The sequence below is a fragment of the Lotus japonicus genome, chromosome 1, assembly GCF_012489685.1.
Source record: "Lotus japonicus ecotype B-129 chromosome 1, LjGifu_v1.2".
Lineage (NCBI taxonomy): Eukaryota > Viridiplantae > Streptophyta > Magnoliopsida > Fabales > Fabaceae > Lotus > Lotus japonicus.
In genome coordinates this window covers 114,862,872-114,887,569 of record NC_080041.1, presented here as the reverse complement: position 1 = coordinate 114,887,569, position 24,698 = coordinate 114,862,872, and the positions used below count along the sequence as shown (strand labels likewise).

The following is a 24,698-nucleotide window of genomic DNA, read 5'->3' as shown; positions in this document are numbered from 1 at the left end:
ACACCAAAGTTAAATTGATAAATTTATTATGTAGATCTAGGTTGAAACACTTAAAATGAGTTACTCTATGTCTTTTCTTAATGAGAGTAACTCTATCAATAGGTCACCAAGCTTTAACGGTAAGTGTTTATGACTATTGCAAGATTGAGATGCAGATTTTTATTGAGTCTCAAGGTTAGATGTGAGATGTCATATAGAAGTGCTTATATATGAGGTTGATGGAGTTAGATAACCTAGACACAATAGTGCATTAAGCCATTAAAAAATTCCAAAAATTAGATTTCGATATTTCTGAAGGCCCAGTGCGAGAAGGGCCCAAAATGACTACCAATGTTATTGTATTAACGCGGGAAAATTAAGCATATAATTTTTGTCCCTTTCCGATCCTCCCTCTCTACCAAACCAAACCAAACCAAAGCACGAAGTGGAAGAAGAAGAAGCAGCGAAAGATCGATTATCTAAGAAGCAAAATGGAACAATAAAACCCTAAATCGATTCTAAAATGCCTCCGAGGAAGAAACCCAACAACGCCTCATCTTCATCATCATCTTCCTCTGCTACCTCCTCCAAGAAGCCCCTTCCACAACCCTCCAAGTACGGCATCCAGCACTTCTTCGACCGCCACACGCAACTCACCTCTCAGAAGCAGCAGCAGCAAGCCACCACCAATGTCACCTCCGCCGGCGAGGTTCTGTCTTCTTCGCAGAACACTCCGCCTGCGAATCCGCCCTTGCCGCCGCCGCCGGCCAATACTGCTGTAGAGACTCCCTCACTGTCTGAGGTGTCTCCGGAGATCTCGAAGTCCGTGTCGCGTAATAAGCGCGTCAAATTCTCGCCTGGAATGGTAACCTCCGTTTAATTTTACTGTTGTATCGTTTTGATTTTCGTGGTTTGGGCGTGATTTTTGGTTTTGTTCCATTTTCATGCTTTTCTTATTTGCCGTTACAAGCTGGATTGGAAAATGGAAATGAATGATGGTTCACTGTTCAATGCTCATATTTGAGGCATTAACAGGTTTTCTGGCAGTTCTGGGATCAGTTTATTTTTCCCAAGCCTGTGCTTGAAATATTTGATTCAATTAATCATGATTTTAAGTATGCATTTCAGTGTTGTTCATGGCGGATCGCGGAAAGCCAAAAAACCCGCTATTGCCCTCATTGCGAAAAATAGCGGGATAGAAGTGAGCCCTCAGAGCGCTATGCTAAAGCGCTTTAGCGCCCTTGTAACCGCTATTCGCTATAGCGTCGCCATAACCGCTATTTAACAACACTGATGATTTTTAATCGAAATTTTGAAATGCTTGATGATTGATTTATTCGGGAAGTCCAAATATTAGCCTCTATTCTGGCAAGTATTGAGTGGGTTTGTTTTGTGACTGCATTTTTTATACAAGTTCTATGGATGGTTTTCTATGCATTATGTCATTTGTTTCTTGGTCTCTTTGTTGTATCTGAAGTTAACATTTATGTTTTGAGGATAGTTTATCAAGCCGAGCCAGGATGATGGGGCTGATGAGGTTACATGGAAGATATCTCCTGTGAATGAAAGGCTTCAAGCAGTATCGAAACAAATGCCTGAGATAATTAAAGCTTTGGCCGAGTCCTCGAGGATCAACTTGTCGCCGATTCACGGCTGCTCCGAAGATGAGGCAAGTTTATGAGGAGTATTTTATTAAAATTTTATACTTAGCTGTGTCATCGATTGAGATTGTGGAAAAATGATTCATTGGTACAGACGTTTCGGGATAAAGATGGCAGGGTTGAAAAGTTGCTTACTAATACATCAATTCCTAATGGTTCCGCAAAACCTCTGGTGCCAATGAGTAAATTAGGCCCGCAAAGGATTAACCCTGGCCGAGACGTGGAGTTTAGTGTCAATTCAACGGCTGTGAGCAGTTCTGGAGTTTCTGGTGATGAGAGTCCCTTCAGAACTCCACCGTCATTGTCCTTTCGCCAGGATAAGGTGACTTACTTTATATTTTATTGGTCCTTATGACCTTTGGCGGGTTTGCATTTATTCTTTGTTTTATGTTGCATTTATAGGTGCAGCTTGCCAAGGGTGTTGAACATAGTGGACCATCTGACCAACTTTTCCTAAGACAGCACAAAAAGGTTAGTTCTCCTAGCTGATTTCTGTGACAGCAATTTTTTCAGATAAAAGGCTGAACTACTGAGAGGTCCACTATAATTAGTACCACATCTAATTACTATTTTGCCACACCTTCAGGGCAAAAGAACAAACGACTTTCTTGTCATATGTCATTTGACAGAGTAGATCGAAAAGAAACAGTTGATTATGAAGAAGAATTTATTTAAATTTGCAAAGAGATGATTTAACCTGAGTAAAAGATAATTCAAAAGGTGGCATCCCAAACCATAGGGCAGAAACCAGACCATGCTTAAAGAGGAAAATCGGAACCTGAAAGCATGGAATTTTACTGTAATGAACAACCAGAATCAATTAATTTAGTATGTGTTAGTGCATTATGTGATACATAAACTTGTAAATGTTGCTAAAGTTGAACGGAAAGCTACTACTTATATCATCACTCAATAGAAAACTAATTTGATAAATATTTTTCCTTTAGAGATCAGAAAGCATCCCTCAGAATTCTGAACCATCATTACACCTTTTTCTCTCTGTTCTATATTTTCATGTGTGTGCTTGTGTTTCATAAATGAGATTTGTGAGTTATTTCTTGACATTCTATAAAATGCTTAAATTTAAGTAGTCATGCTATAAGAGGAAGCCATATATTAATGTGAATATTTATTTCTATAGGCATTGCTTGAACTATTAGATCAAGTTGAAGATGCAATCACTGTTGACAACGATGCAATTTGTAATAAAACCACTTATTCCTTCAAATCTCAAGATGAAATTGCTAATGACCCTGCCAGAGCTAACCATGCAGTAGAAAGGACAAAGTCACACAAGCCTAAAGAGGCCACTAGTGTTCTCTCCAATTCTAGTTATTTGGCTTTGGAGGTTTGCATTCGGAACCAAACTTTGTTTTACTCGTTGTTTGGCTCACTAAAAGTGAATTTTCATTGGTTTATTCCTATATACTTTCTACTTTAGGTATCAGAAAAGCACAGGCCTGCTAATTCCTCTTCTGCTCAATGCCCATACAAGGTCTATTAATGCTCGATGCTACTGTTATTTACTGTTTCTAAGAGTCTTTTAAATGTTGTAGTTGATTCACATCCACTGCTTTCCAGGTGCTCCGATTACTAAATGAAAAAACTGGAGAAGAGCGGGTTGTAAACTTGAGAGATGAGTGGTAAGCTGGTGTGCTTTTGTGTACTTGAGCTTATATTGATGCGTGAATCCTATATTTTCTGCTTTTCATTTCTTTATATTACAGATACTGAAATGTTATTTATATTGTTGTAATAGTAGCTTCATAGTTATTGTTCCTTGTTTTAGTTTTTATTTATCGTTGTACTACCTGTACAACAGGATATGCCCAACCTCCTTTTGATATAATTAATACATCTAAGGTGCTAGACTCTTACTTGTTTCCAATTCAAAGTAAATAGTACCTTTCTTGATTCTTTCTCTTCTACCTTTACATATATGCTTCACTACAGGGAGGAACCCGAAATTGCCTAGTGTAACTCTCATCAGTGCAGATTTCATTTCACTGCTTTCTGCAGTAGCATGTTCATCTCTGTTCTCTTGGATTTGTTGGCCTATCTCTGTGCTCTTAGACTTGTCTGCCTCTCTTCATGCCACAATCCATTCTTCTACCATTACCTTCCAGAGTGTCTTGATTTGTCAGATGGCGAGGTTATACTATCTCGAGCCTCTGCATGTGCACCCATGCGTCTCCCACCTATCACTCCTAATGATATGTGGAACAATATTGACTACAAGCACTTATTTTTGCCCTTATCAGACTTTTTATGTGGTCTTAATCTTAGTTAAGACTTTATACATAATGATCTCAGTGGTAATGGTGGCTGAAGCCTAGATGACTTGATGCCGCAACTCTTAAAAGCTCTGCCGTTAATTAGTTTTGGAGTGGGAATGGGAAGCTGTGCCTTACTTTGCCTGGTTCAACATGGTAACAGCTGCTTCGTCCACTATTGAATATTGACTATCGTGATGAACATATATTGAGAATTGAGGTGATTGTCATTTCAATCAAGAGAAGATATTGTCAGAATTCCTTGCTATTTGTTTTGTCAAATAACTCAATTTTAACTACCAACTAACAGATGTCTTTACTATGTCTCTCTGTGCCTACTTGGGCTGGCTACATGTTCTAAAAGGCGTACTGCATATTTACATGCTCTAATTTGAGGGGGTAATGTAGTAATAGTAGTTGTCAGTTGTCACAACTCACAATTATTGGACTTACTGTATGTAGTTGTACTACCAGTATCCAGTGCTACAGGCTGTACAGAGCATTGTTTTTATGAGGCCTGTTACCATAAAATTAAGGCACTAGTGACTAGACACTTAGGTCATTCAATTCACAATATTTATCTTTCTACACATCCTTGTTTCTCTAGTTTTATGGTTATTTCCCAATGTTATAATCAAAATTTCAACTGAATTCTTGTAAAGAATATTCAAAAGTTTGAGTTCTCAGTTTTGTGTTGTTCTGCCTGTCCAGTCCATTAATCTCATCCTAATTATCATATTCCAAGAATTTCTAATTCCTTTTCTATATTATCCCAGGTCTTACAGTGTAATTGCACCTGGGGATACTGTGAACATAATCGGTCAATTTGATGAAGGCGGAAATTGTGATATTGATCATGATAATAATTTTTTGATTGTACACCCAGATACTTTAGTGTCTGGCACACGGGTAATTGTCTTTTTACTCTCAACCATCTTACATATTTCCATCATTGACTTCAGTCTTCTTAATTTGCGGTGGGATATTTTGGTAATTTGCATTTGATATATGAACAGTCATTTCTTACACTATAACTATGCAAGTCTACATCGTCAAATTTTCCCTAAGGGTGTGTTTGGGAGTTTCTAGGGGAGGGCAAGAGAGGGGGAAACGGGTGTAACCCTTCCCGTGTTTGGAAGTTCCAAAATTTCCAAAACCCCCCAATTTGCAGGAACTAATAATATAACTACGTTTTGGAGGTGTTTTCAGAAATACCCCAAAGTCTTCCCCCCCCCCCCCTCCACTTAAAATCTCCCAAACAAGGGAGGGTGATAGGTTTAAGCGGGTTTATTCAAGGAGAAGGACCCGGGAGTAATTAGTAATTAGTAAGAGGACTGGATTGCAATAAGCTGTTAGTTGTTAGCTGAATCTGTTAGTTTGTTAGCTGACAGCTGGCAACAGCTGTAAACAGTTAGAGTCAGTTACAGTTGTTAGTTGCAACTGAATAGTATAAATAGGTAGATTGATTGTAGAGGAAGGCATTGAAGTTAGAGTTTCATTCTGATTGAGGAATCAGAGAGAGATCGAGGGATCTCTAGGTTGAACCCTAACTTTGTGTTCTTCCCCAAATTTCCCAGTTTTTTCCCAATTTCACTGTAAATCCCTAATTCCCCTGTTATAGCTCAGATTGAGCAATTGCATTGTATTCTCTTCTCAGTTCAATAAAAGTATCTGATTTACCAGTGTTATCACTGGTATCAGAGCACCATTCTTGGTGCCTGAGGGTGAACCCACGCGATTTCTGCAACTCTGAATGGTTACGACAAGAACCATGGCAAGAAGCGATGGAAGCTGGAGCCAGGAGAGGGATGAATTGCGACAGGAAACAGAGGGCTTGCGCACTCGATTGGAGTTGACTGAGGCGCGAACCAAGGTGGCAGAGGATCTCATCGCGTCGCTGCGAGCCAGGCTAGAGGTTCGTGATCGCGAATCCGCTGGAGAAGACGAAATCGAAGGCAGTAGGAGTAGAGAGGAACGAGATCGAGTTCCTAGCAAGAATCGTTGGAGGAAATTGGAGATTCCAATTTTTTCTGGATCTGATGCTGTAGGTTGGACACAGAAATTGGAACGCTACTTTGCACTAAGGGAAGTGACTGAAGAGGAAAGAATGCAAGCAACCATGGTGGCTTTGGAGGGACGAGCTCTCAGTTGGTACCAGTGGTGGGAGCGTTGCAATCCAGCACCATCTTGGGAAGCTTTCAAGCTGGCAGTGGTAAGAAGATTTCAACCCTCTATGGTTCAAAATCCTTTTGAATTACTGTTATCTTTGAAACAATTAGGTTCTGTAGATGATTATGTTGAGGAGTTTGAAAAATATGCTGGTGCTTTGAAAGAAATTGACCATGATTTTGTGAGAGGAATTTTCCTCAATGGACTCAAGGAAGAGATTAAGGCTGAAGTGAGGCTTTTTGAATTGAATACTCTTCCTGAGGTTATTCAGAAGTCTTTGCTGATTGAACAAAAAAATTTGGCTGTCACTAAGAAAAGTGGAGGGTTTGTGAGATCTGTAGGTTCCTATAGAAGCAACAATTACAGTAAAACTGTAACTTTGGAACCTCAAAACAATGGAGAGCATAAGCAGGAAAATTCTGTTGGAACTTCTAGGAATGGGCCAGCTCCAGAAGCCAGCAGGGCAAGAGTTGAGGGCTATAAGCCTTTGACTGCAGCTGAAATGAAGGAAAAGAGAGAGAAGAACCTTTGTTTCAGGTGTGATGAACCTTTTAGTAGAGAACACAAGTGCAAGAATAGGCAGCTTAGAATGCTACTCTTGGAAGAAGAAGAAGAGGATTTGGAGGGGGGAGAATTTGAAGATGCTTTATCCGGAGAGTTTAATTCTTTGCAGTTATCTCTCTGTTCAATGACTGGTTTTACTTCCCACAAGTCATGGAAAATGAAGGGCAGTATACAAGACCAAGCAGTGGTGGTTCTCATAGATTGTGGAGCTTCACATAGTTTCATTTCTAAGAAGCTGGTTAAAGAGTTGTCATTACCAGTGGAAAACACACCATCTTACACAGTGGAGGTTGGGGATGGCTATAAGATTGGTTGTAAAGGGAAGTGTTCTAATCTGGAATTGATGATACAATCCTTAGAAGTCACTCAAGATTTCTACCTTTTTGGCCTCAATGGAATAGATCTGGTACTTGGTCTGGATTGGTTAGCTAGTTTAGGGGATATTAAAGCTAACTTTAGCAAGGTGAGGTTGTCATTGAAGAAGGATGGACACTGGTTTACTTTGGAAGGAGATCCAGCTCTGACAAGGTCTGAATTGTCATATGGAGCTCTTATGCAAACCTTGTTGGAAGAAGGGGAAGGCTTGCTGATTCATTGTGAACAAGGAGACACAACAGGACAGAAGAATATAACCATTCCAGCAGACTTGGTTGCTGTTTTGGCCAAATTTGATTCAGTATTTCAAGATCCTCAGGGCTTACCTCCAAGAAGAAGGCATGACCATGCCATTCATCTGAAAGAGGGAGCTGACATACCAAATCTGAGGCCTTACAAGTGCTCTCACTACCAGAAAAATGAAATATAGAAATTGGTGGCATAAATGTTAGAAGGTGGGGTTATTAGGCCTAGTATCAGTCCTTATTCCAGCCCTATCATTTTGGTTAAGAAAAAGGATGGAGGGTGGAGATTTTGTGTTGATTTTAGGGCTCTTAACAAAATCACTGTTCCAAATAAGTTCCCTATTCCTATTATAGAGGAACTTCTGGATGAAATTGGTGGTGCTAAGGTGTTCTCCAAGCTGGATTTAAAATCAGGTTATCATCAAATACGGATGAAGGAAGAGGACATAGAAAAAACAGCTTTCCGCACACATGAGGGACACTATGAGTTCCTTGTGATGCCCTTTGGGCTCACAAATGCTCCATCCACTTTCCAAGCTCTTATGAATGAAGTCCTTAAGCCTTATTTGAGGAAATTTGCTTTAGTATTCTTTGATGACATTCTGGTTTATAGTCCAGACTTATTAGCTCATTCTGAACACCTATATCTGGTTTTGTCCTTGTTAGAGCAGAATTCACTCAAGGCTAATAGAAAAAAATGCACCTTTGGCCAGACAAGCTTGGAGTATTTAGGCCATACTATATCAGGAGATGGAGTGGCAGCAGAACACTCTAAGGTGGAGGCCACAAAAGATTGGCCAATCCCTTGAGAGATTAAGGGGTTGAGGGGTTTCCTATGGCTTACTGGTTATTACAGGCGATTTGTGCAAAATTATGGTAAAATTGCAAAGCCATTGACTGATTTGTTAAAGAAAGAGGGGTTTAAGTGGACACCAGCAGCTACTGAGGCTTTTGATAAGCTTAAAACAGCCATGATCAATCTGCCATTATTGGCTGTACCTGATTTTTCTAAACAGTTTGTGGTCGAAACTGATGCTTCAAGCAAAGGACTTGGTGCTGTTCTTATGCAAGAAGGCAGACCACTAGCCTTTTGGAGTAAAGGCCTGTCTCCAAGAGCACAACAGAAGTCAGTGTATGAGAGGGAACTCATGGCACTTGTTCAAGCCATACAGAAGTGGAGGCACTACCTCCTGGGAAGACATTTTGTCATCAAGACAGATCAAAGGAGTTTGAAATTTTTGAATGATCAGAGGTTGTTTACTGATGAGCAGTTTAAATGGGCAGTGAAATTGGTGGGTCTGGATTTTGAGATCCAATACAAACCTGGTAATGAAAATTCTGCAGCTGATGCACTTTCCAGAAAAATGATGTATTCAGCCATTTCTGTTATTTCTGCAGTTGATAAAGATGAATGGAATTCAGAGCTTCACCAGGATCCTAAAGTTGCTAAATTGATTCAGGACCTTCTCATTTCCCCTACCTCTCATAGTGGGTACAGTTTCAAACATGGATTTCTTTATTATAAAGATAGGCTGGTCTTGCCAAAGAACTCCAATAGGATCCCTATGATCCTTTCAGAATGTCATGCAACACCAATGGGTGGACATTCTGGTCATTTCAGAACCTACAAGAAGATAGCAAGCTTCCTATATTGGGAAGGAATGAAGGCTGACATAAGGAAATTTGTGGAGGAGTGTGATATTTGCCAAAGGAACAAATATTCTACCTTAGCTCCAGGGGGGTTGTTACAACCATTGCCTATTCCTACTGAAGTTTGGATGGATATTTCCATGGATTTTGTTGGGGGGCTACCTAGAGTTAGAGGCAAGGATACCATTTTGGTGGTAGTGGACAGGCTTTCTAAATTTGCTCATTTCTTTGCTCTAGGACATCCTTATACAGCCAAGGATGTTGCTTTGATTTTCATCAAAGAGGTGGTTAAGCTCCATGGTTTCCCTACTACTATCATCTCTGATAGGGACCCCTTGTTCCTCAGTCAATTTTGGAAGGAGATTTTCAGATTGGCTGGCACACAACTGAAATTGAGCACCTCATATCATCCACAAACTGATGGCCAAACTGAGGTGGTCAATAGATGCTTGGAGACATACTTGAGGTGTTTTTGTGGCCCTAAACCCAAGCACTGGCTGGACTGGTTATCCTGGGCAGAATTTTGGTTTAATACCAATTTCCATGGTTCTGCAGGCATGACTCCATTTAGAGCTTTATATGGGAGGGACCCCCCTATTCTTCTCAAGGCTGGAGCTATTCCTTCAAGGGTAGAGGAAGTCAATCAATTGTTTTTGCACAGGGATGCTATCTTGGAAGAGTTGAAAGGGAATTTAACTAAGGCTCAGAATCAGATGAAGGTGCAGGCTGATAAGCATAGAAGAAATGTGGAATTTAAGGAGGGGGACTGGGTGTATCTCAAGCTGCAACCTTACAAATTAAAGTCTCTAGCTTCTAGACCCTTTGCTAAGTTAGCCCCAAGGTTCTATGGGCCTTATCAAGTTCTGAGTCAGGTGGGACCAGTAGCTTACAAGCTAGAGCTGCCACCACAAGCTAGAATTCATGCAGTTTTTCATGTGTCTCTCTTAAAGAAAGCTTTGAAGCCAGATCAGCAACCTCATCCATTGCCTCCTATGCTCAATGAGGAGCTGGAATTAGAAGTAATTCCTGCTGAAGTGAAAGCTACAAGAGAGGATGCTTTTGGCAACTTGGAAGTCCTTGTGAGCTGGGACACTTTGCCATCTTGTGATAATTCCTGGGAGTCAGCTGCTAAGATACAAGAACTCTTCCCTTCTTTTCCCCTTGAGGACAAGGTCAAACTTTTAGGGGGAAGTATTGATAGGTTTAAGCGGGTTTATTCAAGGAGAAGGACCCGGGAGTAATTAGTAATTAGTAAGAGGACTGGATTGCAATAAGCTGTTAGTTGTTAGCTGAATCTGTTAGTTTGTTAGCTGACAGCTGGCAACAGCTGTAAACAGTTAGAGTCAGTTACAGTTGTTAGTTGCAACTGAATAGTATAAATAGGTAGATTGATTGTAGAGGAAGGCATTGAAGTTAGAGTTTCATTCTGATTGAGGAATCAGAGAGAGATCGAGGGATCTCTAGGTTGAACCCTAACTTTGTGTTCTTCCCCAAATTTCCCAGTTTTTTCCCAATTTCACTGTAAATCCCTAATTCCCCTGTTATAGCTCAGATTGAGCAATTGCATTGTATTCTCTTCTCAGTTCAATAAAAGTATCTGATTTACCAGTGTTATCAGAGGGCTTCTCATAAACCCCTCCCTTCCCTCCCCTCCAAAACTCAACTCACAAGCACACCCTAAACCAATTTTTTCGACTGTGGACATGCTGCGGAGATAGTGAAGATCACAGTCAGTAATAGTGAAGATAGTAGTAATACATAGTTAAAAAGGAGTTGTGACAACAATCTTGACATTTAACTTACACATCTGCTAATTGGCATTTTGAATACTTTTAGATATATACATGCTTCAAAATTTGTAGTTGAAGAAGATATGTCACGTGATTCCTATAACCTTATAAAGTTGCATCAATTTATTTCCTAATTCAACAAAAGAACCTTTGATTTCTGGTTTATTTTGAGGATAAAGTTTAAGTACAGGTCTATACATGCTGTTTTTACTGTTGTCCAATTACACCATGACACATGGGTTAGAAAAGGGAAGTTGAGGGAAGCTATACATTAATAAAATATTAAGAAAGTAGGTGGATGAGTTTTTCATTGGACAACAACACAAACAATACGTATACAACTGTAGTTAAGTTTTGTCCTTATTTTAAATTTGCGTACACAGTTATTTCCATTCATCCTGAACGGTAAGGAACTAGACTAATCTGAACTCGGTTATTGCCATTCATTCTCAATTGTCTTGTGATTTCCCTTATATGCAGTTAAATGTAATTGTTTGATGTCTGTTAGTGACTGATGGTTGGATAGTTAGTCAGTTGGGTTGAGGTAATTTGACGAAATGAGCCTTGTTGCCTATAAATAAGATGAGAGGTTGATAGGGAGGTCTATGTAGTCATTTGAAAGTGAGTAAGGCTTTTGGGCAAAGAGGTTTGCAAAGACTAACTGACAAGGTTGCTATTAGTATTGTAGCTATAATCAGGGAATTCTTCCTTATTCTTTCTAATAGAATACAAGGTTCCTAGCATTATTCTATGTGATATACTTATTTGTGTATGTACGTGTCTATTTCTAATACAAAGGAATATTCCAGGTTGCTGCCAGTTTTAGTTGCCCAAGGAGAACTGTCTTAGATGAGAGGCTAAAATCCAATGATTACTCAACTGCAGCATTAACTGGAACCTTACTTCACCAAATTTTTCAGGTCTCTAAAATTCCCCCTGTACCCTGTAAGACAGTCTATGTATTCATATGTTTTCTCATTCCAAGGAATCAGATATTAAACTTCTTTTTCTTTTTCTTCATATACTTTTTTTTTTCTTTGGCGTGTGGTTTGGTTTGTTGGTGCAGGCTGCGCTTACAAACGATAGTCCTACAATAAACTTTTTAGAAGATTACACAAAAGTGGTTGTGCAGAGAAATATTGAAAGTTTGTATGCATGTGGAGGTGTGATTTTGTGCCTTTTATATGTATCATGTTTTTACATGTACACGCATCTCATTTGAAGTTTGGAGCCTACAAAAGAAGTTTTGATCTGATATAACTTATTTAGTATTGACTCTTGACCATTTTATTGGGGAACATTAATTTCTTTTTGATGTGGAAATTGCAGTAAATGAAAAAGATGTTCACAAGACCTTGGTTGGTTCTATCCCAAGAATATTAAGTTGGATCAAGCGGTTCAAAAATATGGAGGTGTGTCAAAATATTACGTTCTTTTTCTTGAAACATTATTGATTATTCCATCCATTCCTATTTATAAGTCACTTTTACGGTTTTACCTAATTATCTAGAATTAATAAGTAGTTACCGACAATAAATTTGTCAAATTTTTATTAACTTTCCTAGATTACCCTTATTTAAAAACTTGCATAATCAATTAATTCCTCTCTTTACTTTAACTATCTGTTTAACTTCTTATGAATTTCTCTCTCCAAGTTAAAAACTTCTCAAAATCCTATTTTCTCTTTCATAGGAAATTTGAGTGTAATTTTGGAAAAGAATATTAAATGCTTCATTGATATTATAAAGTGACTTATATTTAGGGACAAAAGTAAACTCCTAAAAAGTGACTTATTAATAAGAAGTATTATCTTTTGGAATGGAAGTAATTCCTTTGCTGTTGCTTGATGTATCTTACATGTTAAAAGTCATTAGGTGTTGCTATGATTTCTAAAATTGATATCTTCATATTTTGTTGGTTAGTAGCAATCTCAATGGGTATAGGGCTTACAACTAAATTAAATCATATCCTAGATTTAGTGTGGTTTTACTCCACCAACAGTGACTAAAAGCGCATTATTTTTTTACTTTCTTGGGAATAAAAATTAATAAAATCTAAATAAGGATTACTTGTAAAAAAATCATATTTTGAGAGAGCAAAAATATATTTAACCCTATTGTAAAAGCAAAGCTCCCAGCTATACTAGAGACTCCAAGCCCAAGGCTCAAGCTTGAGAATTAAGAAAAACCCTATGCTATGCTACCTGACCCTTTTTCCCTTTCACATCAGATTCCATCTCTCCCCCCTATGTAAATCTTCTCTTATATCCATTTCTTTTTTCCTTTCTATAAATGTCATTGGCTCCACTAATTCTTATCTCCTCCGTATTCCGTTTTGTTTGTATTGGGCCTATGAGAGTATGCCTTTATGTCTTTGTAATGGGGCTTAGATGACCCATCAACCTTTTTGTAGGATGTAATTGGTGAGAAGTTTTACTTAGGTTCTATCTACTTTTGAATGTATAGTCATTTATTTAGTTAGTGCTCAGGTAATCACTAATGAGGCATGTAGTGTAGTTCTTCTTCTTTTTTCCCTTCGTTTATAATACTGTATAATTTGGGTCTAAATTCTGTTTCTTATGCAACTATTTATTCTTTACCATTTTATTTTGTGTTAAATATAGTGAGTGGTTGATGAGTTGGGGTTTTGACAGGAAAACAAAGACCCTAATGTAAATTTTCGATGTGACGAGGGGCTGAAGCAAGTTGTCATATCTGAGGCAAGCTCTAATTATTTATCTTCTGTTTAACTGACTGATCTCTCACTTATAATTATGGAAACAAGGATATGCATCTTGTAGATTTACAATTCATGCTGTGACGGAACACATTAGCTTCTAATGTTTAAGTGCTTATTTTATTTGTCTTAAAGTATGCATATGCCTTTTCAGTGTTATCATTTTGGAGGATACTGTATCATTCTTCTATTTTTACATTTTCTTTCTTCTACAATTTCATCTATGGTCAAAATAAAAGTCTTAGTGCTTGTCTTTTACTTGAGCAGTCTTACTTATTCAGAGAGTGAACGTCGATTGTACATTACAAGTGCCCTTCCAAGATATTTATACAAATTGTTAGTTTAACAGAATTAGTTAATAGAACATTGGTTAGTTAGTTGGATTAATGAATAAGGTATGTTTCCTGCAAATAGGAAGAGGGTTTGAGAGGCAGAGGTTGGCTAGTCATTTGGTTGTAATTAAAATTATTGAGATTTCTGCTATTGAATACGTAGGAGTTGTATTCTTTCTTTCTCAGTTCATCTTGGAGCTGTGTTCAGTGAATACCATAATCTTACTGTTTGTCAGTCAGTCCAATTCTTTGTCACTTTGTTATACCAGTTCAATCAAATATGTTCATAAATGCATGCTACCTTGTCCTTGATGTTGTGCAATTCACATAAAATGAGCATAATTTATACTTTTAGAGGCATCTGTGTTTAATGTAGGTAATAGATATTGAAGAAATGTCATGGGCTCCAAAATATGGTTTGAAAGGGATGATTGATGCTTCGGTCAGAGTAAAAGTTCAATCAAGAAAAGATGAACAAGAGGAGAAGATCATGCCAGTGGAGTTCAAAACCGGAAAATCACCAAATAGTCAGGCAAGGTTCTGGTCTTCAATTCTAATGAGCCTATAAAAACTAAATAGTTAGATCAGATAGATACTCCAATGAATAAGATTCAAACATTGTGTAAGATTATTTGAATTATTGATGATATTCTGCACTTATACCTGTTGAATGTCATGTCTGCAGTCATCAGTAGAACATAGTGCCCAAGTAATTTTGTACACTCTCCTGATGTCTGAAAGGTGCGAACTTTTCACTTCTAAAAGCATATATATTGAAGTTTTTTTTTTTCTGGAAGGTTTCTTTTATTTATTTTATCTTGATTGTGTTAATAGGTACCAGAAGACTATTGATTCTGGTCTTTTATATTATCTCCAATCAGACCAGACACAGGTAAGATTGTGATGCTTTAAATATCGGTTTCTTTCTGCTGTGAAGAGAAGATAATATTGTTTTATTTGTTATGTACAAAGGGTATTATGGTTCAAAGATCTGACTTAGTTGGACTAATAATGAGACGTAATGAGCTAGCAAGTGATATTCTTAAGGCATTAACTTCGCAACAACTGCCACCAATGTTGCAGGTAATGTCTTTTCCATAATGCTACATAATGTACTTTTGACAACTTCATATGACTATCATCACAAGCCTTTGTTTCTGATTGTAGAGTCTTGGCATTTGCAGAGGTTGTCGCCATCTTAATGTCTGCAGCATTTATCATAAGGTACTATTTTACTTTTGGAAATGTAGAGAAATTACAAATAAGGGCCATATCTGCTTATTGTTTTAAATTTCAAAATAATAATGATCTACTTGGACATGTTCTAAAATCTAAATGCATAGGAACACAGGTTAATAAGAACAAAAATTATAGTCAACTTTCTGTCTAAATAAAACATTTCAGTAATTGCACTTTTACTTCTAAAGTTTAAGAAACCAAACTTCAAAATTGTAGTATTTTAGCGAATTAAACTATTTATTAATGTCTTGTGCTGCTTTGTTTCCCTTCCATATCATGACTTAGGAAATAATATTTCTGTAGTCTAGTGTAATGTTAAAAACTGTTTCACACTATGTTATTAAAAATCTGAAATAATGTCTTTATAGAGATTGTCTGAATGTTATTGCTTAATTTGAGTAAAAACCTACTCTAGGTATATGTATTCATATTTTGAGGCACTTTACAAAATTCTTTAGGCCCATGGTGGAAGCACAGAGAGCAGTGGATTGGGAGATGTGTTTGATTCTCATAGTAATCACCTGACATCATCTCATTCTAAGTTCCTCTGCCATTGGGATCGGTTGATTGACTTAGAAGCTAAAGGGACTGAGGTGCAGCTTTTGAAATCCCTCTATTTTACTTTTTGTCTTAAATATTTGTAATTAATCTGTCATCCTATAAAATACTTTCCTCTTGTTTTTAAAATGTCTCTTTCCCCAACTGTTTCAGCTCTCAAAGAAAGAGGTGTGGCGATCACATAGTTTAAAGACTCGAAACAGTGGTGGCCTTTCTTCTATTGTTCTTGATGCTTCACAAGGAATACCTCATCAGAAATCTCTTAAAGATAATTGTTTCGTCTATCGTTTTGTACAAGATACTTCTTGCCTCTCTGATGTTTCTGATGGTGATCCTTCTAGTGCTGCTTTGAAAAGTGATTTAGATCTCACACTTAAAAGTGGAGACCATGTGGTATGGATAATTTCCTTTTACTCTTTTTCATTCAAGTGACTTTAGTTGTGATGTAGACATATTTTGATTAATTTTGGGAATGAGTTATTGAGTGACCATTCCCTAAAAGTTCTATAGAAGCAATGCTAATAATGACATAGATGACGAAAGGAAGCAAGCTAAAAATCAGCAGAAAGAGTATGGCGGCGGATGGCATTGCAGCCTTTGGCAGCTATACGCCTATACCAAAATATAAGTATATAACATATGCAAATTGCAAAATGTAAAAATACTAAAGAGAAAAAATAGTGGAGAACCATTAAACAAAGAGGGAAAAGTCACATAAGAGTATGTACTATGTACTCCCTCCGGTCCTATTTATAAGCAACAAAAAAAAAATTCACATAGTTTAAGAAATGTAGTTAAACTAGATAAAATGCATTAAATTTGTCTTAAATTAAAATGAACTTCCAAAATTACCCTTTGTTATTAGTGTTGGAAAGTGGAAAAGAGAGAATAATTAATGAGACACATTTTACAAGTTAGAATTAATAAGGGCATCATTGGAAAAAATTAATTAATATAGCTCAAACTTTCATTTGGTTCTTATAAAAAGGACCAAGATTTTTCTTCTCTTTCATGCTTATAAATAGGACCGGAGGGAGTAATATGTATTATATGGTTAAGCTATGCGCACAATGCATAGTTCAACTGTTCACATTAAGCTATGGACCATCCTGATTCAACTGTTCGGACCAGCTGGACCAGTCCGGTTTTGACAGCTATGTGCACGATACAAACCTAGCCAGTAGTTTCTGAGGACCTTCTATGTATCGAGACTATATCGGATTTCATTTGTGCAATTGGAGATCCAGTCCTAATCAAGGAAGATGTTATTTTCGAAGTATTGACACTTGAATGAGTCTTTGGTTAATATGGTGAAAATTGATGAAATTAAATCCTTACTTTTGGCTTAAGAAGTATGAATTGGAAAGAATCGAAAGGTTGTAACAGAAGCTGTTACTAACTCCCTGAAAGTAATCATAACCAAAACTAACAACAAAATATCAATAACAGGATTACAGCAAGCATAACAAAATTACAATAAGCAACAACACAGTCTAATACTCCGCAATGTTGGTATTTAGCAACCTTGACTAGCGGTACACCTATGGTTCCATGTATGAAGCTCAACATCTCAAGAGTTATAGGTAGTTGGAATGCTGAACTAACTTGTTGACTATGTGATGCATCGAAGTATCTTTTTCCTAGTGAGTTTAGATAGTTAATTCTTGGCATTGCCTTGAGATTCTTTAATGTGGTTTTATGTTAAATATCTTTGTATGTTCCTCAGAGGAAATTGATCTATTGGAAACACATGAAATAGCTGCCTTTGCTTAAAGGATTGCTATATGCATCTTGCTTCATCATTGATTCATACTTGATTTTAAATTAGGTTATTTTTCTTTTAATTTTCTTTTTAGATATTAAGCAATGAATCTAGCCATCAAACTATTGCAAAAGGGGTGATCTCAGATATTAGTCAGATCCACGTATCAGTAAGTATTGTCATTATTGCTCCTCTTCTATTTGATCTTTACTGCTTTTTGCCTGAAGTTAGTATTTTAATTCCTATGATAAATTTTAGAAGTACGCGGGTACGGCTCCTCTAAAGTGAGTTACATGGTAAAGTAAGCATCCCAACCATTGATTGAGTTATTTTATTTACTTTTCAAAGCAGGTAATCACTGTTAATGGTTGTGATGCTTACTTAACCATGTAAAGTGAGTCCACTCACTTGACTCACTTTAGAGGAGCTAAATCCGAAGTACGCATAGCCATATACAAGGTAGCCTAATCCTTGGTTGGCAGTTTTGTCTTGCTCAGTTGATAGTTTCACATAATTACTTTTAAAATTTCTTTAGGTTTCTTTTACTAAGTGCTTGCGAATTCCTGGGAGGCCTTCCACCACACATGATCTCCTTCAACAAGTTTGGAGAATTGACAAGGATGAATTTGTGACCTCATTTGCAATTATGAGGTGCTTCTCTACTGCTTTGTTCAAACTTCTGATTTTCCTGGAGTCGGCTAGTGTGGAAATGGATTTAATTCTTGTTATTTTTTAATATTTTTTTCTGAAGGTTTAATCTCGTACAACTTTTTCTTCAAAATGATCAAAGTGCTCATCTCCGGAGGATGATTGTTGACCTTGAGGTGAATCACTTGCTAATTCTGCATACCTTCCCCTATCCCAAAATGGTATATTTACTAACTACTTGCTCCTTTTCTCTGTCTACCGGATGGCGTGCTGGCTCTAGGCTCCTAGATTTGACAGTGGATCTATAGTTAGCCAGGATCCAGCAATATCCTATGTTTGGTCAGAGAAGAGTTTGAATGATGATCAACGTAGAGCCATTCTCAAGGTTTGCAATGAATCTGGAATTTAATGCTTCCCTAAATTTAATTTTCAAGTTCCTTTTGTTTATCATTAGATTAATTTGTCATTCTGCTTTGTTACTTATGGTCAGATACTTACGGCAAAAGACTATGCCCTTATATTAGGGATGCCGGGAACAGGGAAGACATCCACCATGGTCCATGCTGTGAAAGCCTTGTTGATTAGAGGCACATCCATTTTGCTAACAGCCTATACAAATTCTGCTGTTGATAATTTACTCATCAAATTAAAAGCACAGGTACCCATGCTTGCATATCAGAACATCTTGATATACTGTACCATATTATGAATTATGGCTACATGTTGCATAAAAAATGCATCCCATTTACTTGAATTGTCGTCTGTCAAGTGTTCTGATTGCTTGGCAAACTATGAAAAAAAAAACTAGAGGTTTAGACAGTATTGCTTTTGGTCTAAAATACACTCAATCTTCATGAGTGGTCGGAACTCGGAATGAACTTAACAGTTAACACGAATAACAGAAGGATTCTGATTCTGAGGCCTAACTAACTAACAGACTCTAACCACCTCTAGGGTTACAATATAATGCAACCGGGTACACAATGCCCTGATACACCAATATATGCCATACAGTGTTGAATTATCTTGTGCACTCTCAGCATCACTCAGCAGTCAGAACTACTTATTCAGCTGCCATTCTGTTAGAGAAAGTTGTTGATAGCTGTTAGCAACCGTGACTAGTTAGTGTATAAATAGATCAGATTACAGATTATCATTCAGATTATTGATCAGTAATAAAGCTCAGATTTCAGATTTTTTTCATGCTGTCTTTCTCTTGAACCCAGTTTCTTCATTTTCTTAGATTTTCTATCACTTTCTCTCTCTAATTCTCTGCTTACCTATACCTAATACACCTTGCCTGTATCCCCATGTTGTGTCAAGGTTGTGTCAAATTCCTGGATCTTGGTTGGCTGCTTAAACTAAATTGGGTGTCCTTCATGGAGTACTGCATTTTCTCTGTTGATGCATGCTCTCCTTTATCCAAATGACTATAATATAATGTTTCTCTGAAACTTTTGGTATTTACAGTTGATCTTGCATATAATTGTAATATAAATGGATGCAGGGCATTGATTTTGTACGTATTGGAAGGCATGAGGCCGTGAATGAAGAGGTCAGAGGTCACTGCCTCTCAGGTTTGCCAATTTCTTGTTGGTAGTCTTTCTTTTAAAGTCATAACACTTGTATCAATTAGTTTGACAGAAGTTTCTATCACAGTAACGAATGTACAAAGTGTTGAAGATATTAAAATAAGGTTAGAACAAGTCAAAGTTGTTGCAGTTACTTGTCTGGGCATCTCCAGTCCCTTGCTTACTAACATGAGATTCGATGTATGCATTATGGATGAAGCTGGACAGACAACTTTACCGGTATGTGCCCTATGCCTTTAATATATTTTATTAGACGTGTGATACTCATTGACATGTACAGATGTATAGGAAACTGGGAACTATAGCCGAAAACTTTATTGTACTAATGGTAAAAGTCTCTGCTAGTGATATGAACTGATTGATACCGATAACAGATAGTATGTTTTTACAAAAAACGAAAATGATAGAAATGTAGCCTTTTCGAGGATCTTATCCTATCTCCTCCCAGCCCAAAGGACCAAAGTTCCACTTGAATGTTTCAAGCTTGCTTGAGAGAGGATGTTTTAGTGTACTATTACTATCATTGATTATTGATTTAATAAGCTGGAAACGTTTCCTAGAATACCATTGTTCCAATACTATTTTGAACTAGTTATCTATTTAATAACTTGTTCATGCCAACTGAAAAAATTGTTCATGTGTATGTAATTATAATGGACATGCTTCCATTGCAGGTGTCCTTGGGCCCTCTAACATTTGCTTCGACGTTTGTTCTTGTTGGGGATCATTATCAACTTCCACCACTTGTCCAAGTATGTGCCTTAAGTACTCATACTTCCTCTGTACAAAGTTCACTGTATAACACTATTTGAATTTTTTTTTTCTAATAATTCTTAGAGTACAGAAGCCCGAGAGAATGGCATGGGGATGAGTTTATTTTGTAGGCTCTCAGAAGCACATCCACAGGCAATTTCAGCTTTACAGAGTCAGGTGCGGTAGCCACTAACATTAGTTTACAAACTTCGGTCTGGTTCTTTTCGCTTCGTTCTATTTCAGCTTCACTTACTAAGTAAAAATATATACAGTACCGTATGTGTCAGGGAATTATGGACCTTTCAAATGCCTTGATATATGGTGACAGATTAAGGTGTGGTTCATCTGAGATAGCTGATGCAAAACTTGAGTTTACTGGTTTCAAATGTGGTGTGCCTTGGCTAGAGAATGTGAGGCTATTCTTCTCTTCCGAATTCTCATTATCTTATATTTGAAGGATTTGCATGTATTGCTGAATTTGATCTATTTAAAGGAGCTTCTTCTGATTGGATCATTGATGATGGAAGTAATTTTTATTTTGTTTTTTGGTAGAACTTTTCTCAAAGCTTATTTTACTATATTTTCAATGCCACTTTGTTAGATCGTTTTCCTCATATTCTTCTTTAGTCAACTATTTTTGGATGTGCATTGGATACTGCGTGTTAAATTTCAATGACCAAGCCAGTAAAACATGCCCCCCCCCCCCCCTCCAATACTCAAGTTGGGTGAAATAATGAAAATAAAATAAATGAATCACTTAAATTTGTGGCACATTTCAAAGATCTGTGTGAGGATAATGCCTTCGAATGTTAGTATACTGATCCTGGGTTGGGATGTGAGAACTCAGAAGCACAATAGTGATAAGACAGGTCATGGAGAATGGTATTATGTTGAAGTTGCTGGTTGCTACTTCAGGAAGGAAGGATTGTGATTATTGTTTGATACAAATGACTAAAAAATCCTAATTAAATAAAACACTATAATGGCAATAGCTTGACTCCTAATCGTAATTTAAAAGGAAACAAATGATGAAATATAAAGAAATATCAAAACCAATCTAAGATAGTATACAATCCAAATATTATGAGATATTTTTCATATATTCCAACACTAACATAGGTATACTTGTAACTGGATGCAGATATTTTGTTTGGTTTTTTGTGTTATACCACTGGATGCAGAAGGTTGTATAAAGTAGTTTGCATTTTGTTAGACTATAGGTAGAGAACTAATGCTGAATAAAATCACATCTCCTGTTGAATTGAATCTTTTTTCTGTTTCTATGAACACATGCAGGTTTTGAATCCAGGAAGGCCCGTGATATTTATTGATACTGGTTTGTAAATATCACTTTTTTTTTCCTTTATACTAAAGGTCTTTTGAATGGGATTGCTTATATACTTATTTATTTCTCTCTTTAGACATGTTGCCTGCTTTGGAGGCAAGAGATCAGAAGGTTGTGAATAACCCAATTGAAGCTTTCATAATTGCTGAGGTATGTCAAGAGGACTAAATTATGGTGATTTAAAAAAATTGTGGACCCAAACCAGTAAACAAATGTGGGACCAAAACTATTTTTTTCTTATATTATAGGGATAAAAATAATTAAGCCAAAATCAATCCTCAGAGTTGGTCCAAAAATCTTCCTCTTGACTGATTGATGGTTTGTTTAACCGAATAAAGGTAATATTAGCTATATTATATTGTTTAGCTTAATATAAACTAGTAATTATTTATATCAAGCTAGCCGATATATTTTCTAGGTGAAATTAATTCACATAATATAATCAATATTTAACCATTGATAGACTTCTTTTTTTTTATTTTTGACTGGGTATCCCCATAGGCTATGTTATGGGACTAACCCTCTGGTTCACATTCCGACCAAATACTTTATGGTAACAGAGATTTTGTTTAACTCATTTTATTTTGGGTAATGAACTTGAGTGTTTTTGTATCGAAGTGATCCTACTTGATAAATATGCTTGTGGCAATCTGTTAATGGAAACAGTTTGGCATGCAAACCTCAAAAGTTGAACAATTTTGTGGTTTGAGTTTGTACTTTTCCCTTTTCTAATTATTAATTAATGATTCATGCTGTTTGACCATCACAAGTTCGTTAACCAATTTTCCATTGATTTTATAATGCAGATTGCAAAGGAATTGGTAAAAAATGGAATTGAAGGAGAACACATTGGCATTATTACTCCTTATAATTCACAGGCAAACCTCATCCGGCATGCTGCTTGCATAACATCCTTGGAGATACATACCATTGACAAATACCAGGTGAGGCTGAAGCAAATATGTAGAATTATGTTCAAACAATTAGGCCTGCATTACAAAAAATTAGTCCTCTTATCCAAACGCATTGTGTTTAGCATTTCACTAACATGTAATGCATGCATTTCACTAACATGTAATGCATAACTTAGTGTTTCTGTCTTGTGATTTTAAACATGATCACATTGATAATGGTCCTCACAAACCGGTCATCTGATTGTACAGGGAAGAGATAAGGACTGTATATTAGTTTCTTTTGTGAGGTCTAGTGAAAACCCAACAAGCTATGCTGCTTCTCTTCTTGGAGACTGGCACAGGATAAACGTGGCTCTTACGCGTGCTAAGGTACTTCTGTTATGCTCAAACTTTCTCTCTCAGACAAATTTTCAACACACTTGATAATAAATAGGCTTAATTGCAACTTTGGTCCCTGACATTTACAAAAGCCACGATTTTGGTCCCTCACCTAATTTAATTACAAAAATCGCCCCTCACCTAACACTTCGTGAACAACGTTGGTCCAACCGTCAATTTTTTAACGGAAGAAGCTTACGTGGCGTCTGAAAGCTTATGTGGAAGTGCCACTGGCGTCAGAATCGATTTTTTCTCTCCTCTCGGCTGTTTTTTTTATCTCATAGTGAAGCTTTGCTGTTGGGAGGCCTAGTTGTTGGAACGCTGGGATTGAGGTTGTGTCCTATTCCTCTGAGTTTTTTTGTTGTTTTTTCCTCTGAGATGTAGAGGCATGTGCCTCCCTCTCTCCAGTGGCACTTCCACCTAAGTTTTCAAACACCACATAAGCTTCTTCCGTTAAAAAATTGACGGTGGGACCAACTTTGTTCACAGAGTGTTAGGTGAGGGATGATTTTTGTAATTAAATTAGGTGAGGGACCAAAATCGTGGCTTTTATAAATGTCAGGGACCAAAGATGCAATTAAGCCTAATAAATAAGCTTTACTTATCATCATGCTAAGGCTATCCTTGTACTCTTATCTGGCAGATAACTAATGAGTAAATTTAAATCGATAATTATTGGGTTAATAACCCTAGTGCTATTCTTTGGTTGTATTACATTTTTATCATTATAAACCAAGTACTAAATAACGATTTTATTAATTTAAAAAAAATAACGATTTTATTTATTAAAGTAAATACATTTTAACCTCTTCAAGAAAGAGTGAAACTTTAATTACATGCTATAGCCAAAAGGAAAAACAGAATGAAAGCTTTCCTCAAATCAGAACCTCCAATTTTTAAGTGAGGAATCTGATCCTTTTGCTGCTAGCGTTAATTTTCTAGTTTTTCTGTAACATTCACCACCCCTATCAGTTATTTCCTTTCTCAAATATTTCAATGCCTGTTGTAAAGATGTTTAAATTTTGAAGACCTGTCTCTTATTATGATTTATGGTTACAGAGAAAGTTGATAATGGTGGGGTCTCGTAGAACTCTATTGAAGGTTCCTCTACTGAAGCTTCTCATTAAGAAGGTTGAGGAGCAATCTGGAATTGTATGTGTGTCTAAGACGGATATCTATCGAAAATGTGAGCTCAAGAGATGTTCGCAAATGAGATGAGTGAAAATTCCTTCCCCCTATTTTTTGATGGGTTGTGTAATTGTTATATCATTGTCCAAGTATATGTAACGAGTGTATTCTATTATTGATTACTCATTCAATAAAGTAAAGGTAACTGGTAAAATTTGTAAATACATGTTAGGTTAATTATCAAATTAGTCCTTATATTTGCATGAGAATCCGTGTTTAATCCTTCTCGGAAAAAAGTTTGATTCATATTCCCATGATGACAACAAGTTTGGTTTTGGTCCTCATTGGAGGGCGGAGCTCCGGCGAGAGTGCTGTGTGGCAGGCAACTGCTGTTGTCATTTTTAATTAATGATTATAATGACTTATTTTATCCTCTAAACTCTATAATTTAGAGGAGCCAAATTTATGAATTATAATTCTTAATTTACATAAAACAAGTACTAAATATAATTTTCTTATATAAAATTCTCTCATGTTCTCTCGTGCAATTTTTATGTCTATCTCTTATCATAAACATTCACATGGTCTCATCTACATAGCACCTACT

At 36.8% G+C, this 24,698-nt stretch overlaps 1 protein-coding gene across 1 annotated transcript; it reads left to right on the top strand.

Annotated features, from left to right (window-relative positions):
* Window positions 1–385: 385 nt before the first annotated feature.
* On the top strand, window positions 386–24,360 carry LOC130729508 (DNA replication ATP-dependent helicase/nuclease JHS1). The gene is made up of 34 exons (XM_057581279.1): window positions 386–844; window positions 1,481–1,648; window positions 1,735–1,962; window positions 2,043–2,111; window positions 2,782–2,988; window positions 3,082–3,135; window positions 3,222–3,283; window positions 4,690–4,822; window positions 11,516–11,626; window positions 11,773–11,869; window positions 12,036–12,118; window positions 13,360–13,425; window positions 14,151–14,306; window positions 14,460–14,515; window positions 14,609–14,666; window positions 14,747–14,857; window positions 14,942–14,998; window positions 15,472–15,606; window positions 15,725–15,964; window positions 17,428–17,502; window positions 17,869–17,984; window positions 18,085–18,157; window positions 18,262–18,366; window positions 18,472–18,639; window positions 19,489–19,558; window positions 19,641–19,792; window positions 20,248–20,325; window positions 20,411–20,503; window positions 20,599–20,736; window positions 21,623–21,662; window positions 21,748–21,821; window positions 22,478–22,615; window positions 22,835–22,954; window positions 24,023–24,360. The coding sequence occupies exons 1-34, from the start codon at window positions 503–505 to the stop codon at window positions 24,179–24,181; spliced, it is 4,032 nt and encodes a 1,343-aa protein (XP_057437262.1). The 5' UTR covers window positions 386–502; the 3' UTR covers window positions 24,182–24,360.
* The last annotated feature ends 338 nt before the right edge of the window (window positions 24,361–24,698 follow it).

Coding starts and splice junctions, on each gene's coding strand:
- LOC130729508 (XM_057581279.1), top strand. CDS start 503: ATGCCTCCGAGGAAGAAACCCAACAACGCCTCATCTTCATCATCATCT. Junction 4,823..11,515: donor CTTTAGTGTCTGGCACACGG/GTAATTGTCTTT, acceptor GGAATATTCCAG/GTTGCTGCCAGTTTTAGTTG. Junction 15,965..17,427: donor TTAAAAGTGGAGACCATGTG/GTATGGATAATT, acceptor TTTTCTTTTTAG/ATATTAAGCAATGAATCTAG.